The 9,189-nt window shown below is 39.5% G+C and overlaps 1 protein-coding gene and 1 long non-coding RNA gene across 2 annotated transcripts; one reads left to right on the top strand and one right to left on the bottom strand.

Annotated features, from left to right (window-relative positions):
* Positions 1–3,813: 3,813 nt before the first annotated feature.
* LOC121693741 (beta-microseminoprotein J1-like) lies at positions 3,814–5,036 on the bottom strand. The gene is made up of 4 exons (XM_042073386.1): positions 4,877–5,036; positions 4,695–4,776; positions 4,422–4,536; positions 3,814–4,119 (listed from the first exon to the last, which is right to left on the bottom strand). The coding sequence occupies exons 1-4, from the start codon at positions 4,955–4,957 to the stop codon at positions 3,990–3,992; spliced, it is 408 nt and encodes a 135-aa protein (XP_041929320.1). The 5' UTR covers positions 4,958–5,036; the 3' UTR covers positions 3,814–3,989.
* Positions 5,037–5,540: 504 nt separating this feature from the next.
* Positions 5,541–7,959, top strand: LOC121693742. Its single transcript, XR_006025559.1, has 3 exons — positions 5,541–6,519; positions 7,114–7,228; positions 7,904–7,959. It is a non-coding gene; the product is annotated as an uncharacterized LOC121693742 (long non-coding RNA).
* Positions 7,960–9,189: the final 1,230 nt, after the last annotated feature.

The following is a 9,189-nucleotide window of genomic DNA, read 5'->3' as shown; positions in this document are numbered from 1 at the left end:
TAGGCTACTGCTAATACATTGCACATATTTATATTTAATTTATATGACTGCAAACCATACAACTCTCTTAACTGTACTGTTTATACTGCACTACCTGTCTATACTATGTATCCACATTGCACTTTTCTGCTTTTTTTTTTTGCACTTCTGGTGAGACGCAAACTGCATTTCATTGTCTCTGTACTTGTACTCTACACAATGACAATAAAGTTGAATCTAATATAATCTAATGCATCTAATCTAATGTATTGCCTATTAAAGCAACACATTGAAAAAAATCATATTTATGGCCCTTGGCGTCAATATAACACCATTTAGTACATACACAGTTAGATAAAAAAAAAAAAAAAACTAAAAGGGTCTTGATCCTTCCTGATCAATAGTGTTACACAGTGCAATCAAGCAATCTGGGTATGCATTGACAATGTCAGAGTCTTGTCTCCACTTGACAAGTTTAGTTGTGACTTTTTTAGTGCATCTCTGACACAGTATTAATAAGATGCACAGGCAGGTCAGCATAGTTGATCTGTTGATGTTTGTAGGTTTATGGCATGTCTCATAGGCAGAGAAAAGCTGTTGCTCTCAAACACTGTCCACTTCATCAACAGTAAATGTACTGGTGAAGGAATATCTTAAATAGACGGATATGGAAGGTTTGCAAAGTGATTTCATGCTCCTTTAAAGAGTATTTTTAGTATTTTAAAAATAAAAAAAACACAGTATTTTACTTTGATACATGGCGTGTTGTGTAGTTTATTTTGATACACTAAAATTAGGATATTTTATATTTTATTTTAAAATACATTTTTATATATTTTTGCGTACAGCATTGATTTAGTTAGTATATGGCTAAAACAGCATCTCCTAAAAGACAGAATTTCACATTCACAGACCTCCTTGGAGAACACCTCAAAATAAGCCTAATGGAGCTACAAGGTAGGTGATAGGCCTAGCCTTTGTAACAAGGTCAAGGACAAAGTGTTCATCAACTGAAGAAGAGACAGAGAAGGATCTAACTGGGGCTGTGAAGGGGGAGGGTACATCATTAAAGGTGGTGGGGGTATATAGAGCTAATTTTATTGTGGAAAATTTCAAGAAACTCAGATTGGTGGGGTAAATGGGAATAGTTTGGCAGGTTGGAGCTTGTTAATGGTGGAGAAAAGGGGGGTTGCTCTGTCCTTTGGCGATAAAGGTAAGCAGTCTTACCTTCATTCAGAGATTCCTTATAAGTTAAGACATGATCCTTACATACCAGTGCTTATGAACTGTTAGGCCATACTGTCTATGGGCTGCAGCTGACGGCTGATAGCATTCCTTTTGTTTAGCATGTTCAGTTTTGAACCATGTGGCAGAATGTGAGAAGGAGATGATGTGTGTCTTCAGAAAGGCAAGCTGAGTTAGAGAATCAGACAGAGGAATAATGTAAAGTAACACAAAATCATCTGAGGATGAGTTTAGTGGCTCATTAAGTTTAGATTGTTGTATGTCTAATAGAGCCGCTGTAACGAGAGGCACAGGTGCGGCTCAGGGGTGCAGTAATATTGAAAAGAACAGCCCTGTGGTCAGAGACAGAAACATCTGCGAGTGATGTCAGTGGTAGAGACAAGATCTATATGTACTTTAGAAGTGGGTGGGACACTTTTACATGTTGGCTGAGTGAGTGCTTTCAAAGCAGTTTTGCTGATTCAGAAAATGATCAGCAAAGTTAGTTTTTGAATCAACATGTATATTGAAATCAGAATAAGACATTCAAATGACAAAAAAAATCCTGCAAGCCGTGCAAGGATACTGATACAGTCCTAGAAGCGATGGATGGATGGAGCACAGCAAGGCCACTCTTATGCCCATGTTGTATTCACAACCAGGAGGTGATCGTGATTAGCCATTTATTTCCCTGACTTACGGAGGCCAACACATTTTCTCCTTATTTGAATTATTGTGTATTTTCTTGTCTTTTCCATATTGAAAAATTAAGAGGGCATTTGACAAGTACAACAACTTGGATTTATGTAGCGCTTTAAGGCACTGTAAGCTCTTTACAGTGATGGGGAGAACCTCAGTGTAAGATGAATATTAACAAATTATACATTTTGACCTGACTATGTTAAAGACTTTAAAATTAAGGCATTCTGACCATTTAGGATGTTCAAGCAAGATCTGAATTTATTTGTTCCTTTTAAGAAGTCTCCTCAGATTGTTTCTCAGGGAAGGCAGCTGGTGGACTCCTCCTGAGGAACCAGGCACTCCTGGGTGGTGGTGGGGGCTGTCCACTTTGTGCAGCTGAACCTCCACCAGAACTTTCCCCAGGTGGGCTTGGAGGGCTCCTGGATGCTTCCCAGGGAAATAAGGGTCTCAGGTGCAGTGGGGGTGCCAGGTGTGTTGGGGGCCTCAAAATGTAATGACAGTGCCTCCTCATGCACTGTCTGGTCGCCGTCATTCACGATTATTGTAAATAACAGGGACTGAGCAGCTGTTACATCTACCTCCACTGTGAGGCCAAAGGCAGGGACCTCCATATCAAGTGCCCTGGATGGCCTCGGTGAGGGCAACAGTCTGGACAGCCAGTACCTTCTTCAGAGACACCAGAGAAGCCTTACTGCTTTTATATGGGATCTTTCACCATTCCAACTTTGGCCTGGGATGTGCGTGGCCTTACACTTCTAAGCTGTTGTCTTGCCCACATGCCATAATGAAATAATTCAGGCATTTTTATTTATGTATTTATTTAGTTATTTTGCAACGACTCTTAGACAGTATCAGTGGCGCAAAAAGTGGGTATGCGCTATATGCGGCGCATAGGGGCGCAGCTCCATGGGGGCGCCAAAGCGATGTTTAAAAAAAATATATATATATATATTTGGTATTTTCTATATGTAGCTACTGCTGTCCATTTCTAAATCATTTCAACATTTTCCCAATGTTCTATAACATTTTAGAGCACTAACAGGCTAGAGTAGGCGCCCTATCTCATAAGATTCCATCATAGAATTTTGACATAGAAGAGGGAGTGGGGGCGCCGTGAGCGCTGGACGAGCAGATAGGCCTACGAGTAGTGAGTTGCCGTCTATGGAAAAAGATGGATACAGCAAAAAAAAGCTGTTGACGACTAAAAATAGAAAAAGAAAGAGGGAAAATGAGATGGCATGTCAAGGGATGCAACAGCAGTTAAATAAGTGGACGGTGAAAGGCAACAGGTAGGATTTAAAGTGATGACGTCTGTACTTGGAGGCTTGCAAATATGAATGTTAACAGACTAACTAGCGTTTGTTAAGCATAATGCCGATTGAAACATAGCCGATTCCATTCAGATAGCTAGGTGGCTACCATGCTTATACTGCACTTTTAATGGCCAACTGCAAACAGAAATGTCATGCTAGCAGCAACATGTTTCCATATCCTAACAATGAAGGCTCCTTGTAATAACTTAATATTGTGTTGTCAATGTGGTGCAAACAAACAAGGCTGGAGTGCCTATCAGCCTTATCCATTGTGAGCAATAGCTGGAAAAAGGACGTTATGAGAACCGTTTAGACTCTCTTAAAGTGGCAATGCACCATTTATCAATAGGCTACTTATCAAGTATAACATCAAGTTAAACATTAAATTGGCAGCATTTCTTTAAAAACATATTCAATAGACACTAATGCAAAGTAATAGTGTAAATTATTGGCCTTTTGTTTTGCTTTAGTTGTTTGTGTTTTTTTTTTTTGGGGGGGGGCAATTGTTGTTGCATACCCCTCAAAAATGGGTAGCTGCGCCCCTGGACAGTATGATAGGCTACATTATACTTCTTACCAAAAACATGGAGAAACATTAAACTACATTTTTCAAGTGTCTATCCTTTTTATTTAGAGAATAAGAAATAGACAGAAACAATACATTTCTTTATTTTTAACACATTTGATACATTTTGAACCATTTACAACATTATCACATTTCTTCCGATCAATATTTTTTTTCGATCAAAATACTGATCAAATGTAGGCCTATCACTTTCCAATTCCTCCAATAATTCGACATTTAATGGATGGATCATCCTTCCTTACTGCATAGCGGTTGCAGTTTGCCTCGTCATACACCTCCTTGCAGTCATCAGGAAACGATATGCTAGTTGGCAAACTATCATAAAAAGAAACAAAAGATCTCTCATTGACAATCACTTTGACATGTTGTGGAGCATTACGCCAAAGCCCGATTCATTTTCATTTCAAAGTATCTGCGTTGGTTTATGCCGGAAATCCCCCAGAAACTGATCGAAAGGGTCTATGCTTGTACAGTATGTTGTGACCCTTATAGGCTACAGTCTATGGTTGTGACTAACATTTTATGAATGATACAGTCCTTTGAAGAATCTTTTCATTCAAATGCCCTTAAACAATATTAGTAGACAGTGGCAATGGCAAACGGCATTGGTGACTTACACATCGCAGCAGTGGATCCCAGAGGCAGAGCAGGTGCAGTCCATGCAGTGTACTCTCCACTTGCTCCCTACCTCGTGCAAGCTATTATCGAAGTCCCTACAGGCCCGGTCCATTTCTAAATAGAAACAATTAGGAAAAACATTTTTAAACAAGGAGGCTTTAAAGTATTCTCATCACAATGTTTTTCGTTTTGATTTATTTTCTAAAATGATATCAAAACATTTGACTATGCCTGAAAGTCTGTGAAATAGTTCAATTTTAAGTTGTAGTTACCTGGTGCCCGCCGAGTACTCAAGCATGCAGCATGAGCCAGGGAGGGCAATGTGCACAGCACAACTAGCAGTGCTGCAGAGACCTCAACACGAATACAGAAATGAAGTGTGAAATGTTAATCTGAGGTGTGAATCACTTACATCACAAGAAGGCTGTGGATAGACCATTGTAACAAAACTTACCATGGTGTCAAACTGAGCGAGTAAACCCTGATGCAGCAGGTAGCCAACTACAGAAGGTTTGGTTTTACCACTGAATGGCATGGGTGGTTAAATACCCTGGGAAAAGGGGTGGACTCCATGTAAAGTGGAACATGGACCTCCTCTTTTTTCCATGCAACTGATATTACATAATCACAGTAGACCTGCAACAGAAACTTCAGTCATATGGTACGATGCTATTTCCTATTGCCACTACAGTGAGCTTATTTTGTCATTCATTTTAGAAACGCCATGTTGACAGTGCTGTTTAGATTCTATGGGTTAAGCCCCGAATGTTTTCAACTGCTGGGGCTACCCCTGCTTTTCGCCATCAGTAAGCTCACGTCATGTTTGCTTGTTAAGTGCTCACCAGAAATGAACATTGCATGACACTCCTGCGATCCAAGACAGGTTATTTTCAAGTTGTTTGTTTTTTCAATAGGCCTATTTATTATGAGCGAAGCTAGCTAAGCGGTCATATAATGATTGTCAAAGTTATTTATTTTATTTTTTTCGTCATCTACTTCCTAAATTTTTGGTCAACGATACCCGGGACACTGAAACACCGGGGCACATGAAATTTGGTGGGTATGTAGACTCCCCCCCCCTCCGTAAAAAATGAAAATGCAATATCAGTCACGTGGGATCGCCGAGCAAGATGGCTGCACATTAGAGCGGTCCAGAATAGTCACCGAAATAATGTAATATATCTGTCAATATCTCCTCATTTACGACTATTTCAGCAATACTTCAGTAATACTAGTTCCTTCGACAACTTCTCCGTCAAATATACATTATCATGGCTTCGTCTAAGTATTTCAAAGGTACACGTGGAAAGGCTGCCATGGAGACTGGTGGAGCTAGCCCAAAAAGCCCTGAGCAAAATGTTAGCTTGGACAATCTTTTCAGTGAAGTGAGTAAAATGAGCTCTACGCTGAACGCAGTGGCTTCGGACATATCAACTATTAAAACGACTACAACGGAACTGAAAAATGCTGTAAGTGCCATTCAAGCGCGGCTGACTGAGGCAGAAACGCGAATATCCGAAGTGCAGGACACTACTCAACAGTTGGTTGGCGACCGACAGGTGCACTGCAAGCGTATAGACCAAGCGGCAACATTCTAATCTGAACAATGAAGCCTACCCGGAAGTTCGAAAAACTGCAATACATCGAAAATCCGCTAGGGACTGGTCCCAAAAGCGAGCAAATGTCCATAGACTCCCATGTTAAAATGTCCGTTTTCACAGCGTAAATACATGTTTTTAAAGCCTGGTCCCATGGACTTTTATTGTACTTTTCGGCAGTTTCCCAGTGCCTGACAACTGTGAGGGGGGTGAATTTTTTTCTAACTCATTAGTTTAGATCACATTTAGATATAAAATATATGAATAATTAAGGGCGTGGTCGGCTTGATTGACGGCTGACGTCGAGGCATACAGCAGCAGACGTTGCCAGCTGATTGGAAACCCTGAAACTTTGACGTCTCAGCCATGATTATACACAAAGTTACCACATCCTTTCTGAACATCTTTATTCAAAAAGCTGACATAAAATGGTTTGCTAAGCTATTAATTGAAGCCTACTAACCGACACTTTCAGAAGACTTCGTTCCAGTTTTTTCAGGTAAGTGACATTCATTCCACTACTATTTCACGTAGCACTAGATGTTAGCATTATTTAGCATCGAGTGGGCACTAACGTTAGGCTACGTTAGCGTCATATCGCCTCAAATAAGTTAATGTCGAAAATGATGACCGAATGGCAGAAGCACACACATACATTTAGTTAACTTGAATAAAGTTAACGTTAGTGAAAACCATTGTGCTCCCGTTATGAGTTAGCTTAACGTTGGTCATACACTAGCCAGGTGTGAGTCAATGAACAGACAGCTCTAAAGTTAACGTTAGTTCACAAACATACTGGGGCAACAAAGCATGTTCTCGTCAAAAAACCTTTTGTAAATACGCTCTGTGGGAATGCTTAGTCCATTGACAATTTATACAGTCTTTGGGTTGTCACGTTTAAGAGCCGAAGCATTAAAAGGCTTGTTGTCGGCTAGCTGAGGCAAAATTGTGAACCGCTATGAACCATTGACCGTGTACTTTGAACATGGAGCTGTGATAACAAGCGATAGTTATAACTGACGTTTGAAACTCTTATTGATGCCATTTATTTGTTAAACACAAATTTGAACGAACACTTCTTGTCTATGCAAAGTTTCCCTGTAGGTAATCCAGACAGGCTGGGTGCTGGAGAGGGCTCTGGACTCCTAACTTCAATTCTCGTCTGTGCAGTCGACACTCCGAAGCATCACTTCAGCACTGATTCCATGGTACTTTGACATTTTTCATACATTTAATTGGAGCAACCTACTGGTTGTATATTCCAGACATCGTTACCATATACTGAACAAACATGAATGCATTTCAGACATTTAGAGTGGCCTTTTATTTTGAGCAGTCCAGGGCACATCTGTGCAATAACTATCAAAATAATTTATCATTAGCATCTTTTGATAAGTCACACACGGAAAGTAGTTGCATTATGCCTTCAAATCAGCAGGTTTTGGTTGGATACAGATTGCATAATTAAACAATATGGCACCAGTGGCTGGCTATTGTTTGACTGGACCTTGGCCTAACTGTTAATAACTACCTCAATAGGGTGTAGATATGAGCTTACACTGTTTCACTGAAAACACAAAAATACAAGAAATATTTATTCTACATTACTTTAAATACACCACATTTGTTTTTGCTTATTGCCCGCATAAACAGGGCATGTGCAATAGTTGAATACGCGTGTCCTGTCCCCATTCAGCTAAGTGTTCTGTGAGTTTGTTGTTCATTATAAATATTGGGAGTGAGTCTGCAAATCTTACTTCGTTGTTGTCATATATTGCCTCCACAGTCTATGATTACCACATAAAAAATATATTTTTTAGCTTAATTTGTGAGCACTTGTTCAAGTTCAAGGATGTGACATATACCAATATTTCTGTTTTCAGATCTGGAACATTTTGAAATCCTACCAGATGGGGCAGAAGTCATTGAGCAGTGGCAGCTTCTGATTTCAAGGACTTTGTTCACCTTTATTTACAGCATTTGCATCTGTGTCTTTAAAGTGATCTAATATGTATTGACTATGTACTAGCTTAGTACATATTAGTTTTTGTTATTTTAGTTTCACAAATTCAGTGGTTACCTGTAATGCTCAAGATATACAAGTAAAAAATCACCTTTACTTCTGCATCTGGGTCTTCAATTCAACCTACTGACTGAAGCTGACGGATTTGTATAAATGTTTTTGAAAGCACAGGCAAATTGGTTTGGCATGAGTTTTAATGTAATTCACAGTTCAGAAAAGTACCATAAACATTTCCAAGTGCAAGTTCAGTAAAGGGTAGGTGTAACAGTCCATCAATAGACATAAAGTGAAATGTACTGTATAGTCTCAATGGGTTCAATATCACCACACCCCAGCCAAACCACTTCACCTGGACCTCTAGTCCCAGGTTAGAGCCCATGGATCTCCTTGCCGCCTCCTCCCCATGGCGAACTGCCAAAATAGAAAGGTAAACTTTTCATTAGTACCTATATAGCTTACAATATAATACAATAATGCAAACCAACACTACTTGTTGTAATCAACAAAAGTACAGTTATTGTACAATGCTGTAGTACTATTGTGCGCTTTGAAATGGGTCTTCAGTGACAAACTACACTAATATTGGCATTGTTATGCCAAACACCAGACACTAACTGGATTTAACGTTTTGATAATAGCCTGACAAGAAGGGGAAATAAGGCAAGCTAACCGAACATGAACGCTGGATCGTGAAATGGCCACCGATGAGAAATTTCAGTGTCATCTTAGACCAAGCTACCACTGACAACTTTAGAGCAATATAGCGATTTCAAAACGTGATATTAAGAGTTAATCAAAATGAATTCATGATGTACAAGTTAACTAATACCCTACTACGATTTTATCAATTCACACCACACGTTGACAGAATACAGCGAGCTGGCTGATGTTATCGTAAATTAATTAACGTTACAATGATGGCTGCCACTGAGGATATGAGATGCTAACGTTAATCACAAAACAATAAAGGCAAAGATATATTTTTGTCAGTATGAGTTGCTGAACCTGTAACGCTAAACTGCTAAATTACTCTACGTTATTTTACCGTAACTTCAGCAAGGGAGGGATAGCTAACGTTAGCTTATTTTACCTAGAAGCTATAGAATCTGCAAACTCAACTCTTCATTCTCAACTTTTCAACCGTTC

Source organism: Alosa sapidissima, chromosome 19 (genome assembly GCF_018492685.1).
Source record: "Alosa sapidissima isolate fAloSap1 chromosome 19, fAloSap1.pri, whole genome shotgun sequence".
Taxonomy (NCBI): domain Eukaryota; kingdom Metazoa; phylum Chordata; class Actinopteri; order Clupeiformes; family Clupeidae; genus Alosa; species Alosa sapidissima.
Note: the sequence above shows the minus strand (reverse complement) of the source record. Positions and strands in the feature narration are given on the sequence as shown.

Coding starts and splice junctions, on each gene's coding strand:
- LOC121693741 (XM_042073386.1), bottom strand. CDS start 4,957: ATGCCATTCAGTGGTAAAACCAAACCTTCTGTAGTTGGCTACCTGCTG. Junction 4,777..4,876: donor TCGCTCAGTTTGACACCATG/GTAAGTTTTGTT, acceptor ATTCGTGTTGAG/GTCTCTGCAGCACTGCTAGT. Junction 4,120..4,421: donor GGGATCCACTGCTGCGATGT/GTAAGTCACCAA, acceptor TTTTTATGATAG/TTTGCCAACTAGCATATCGT.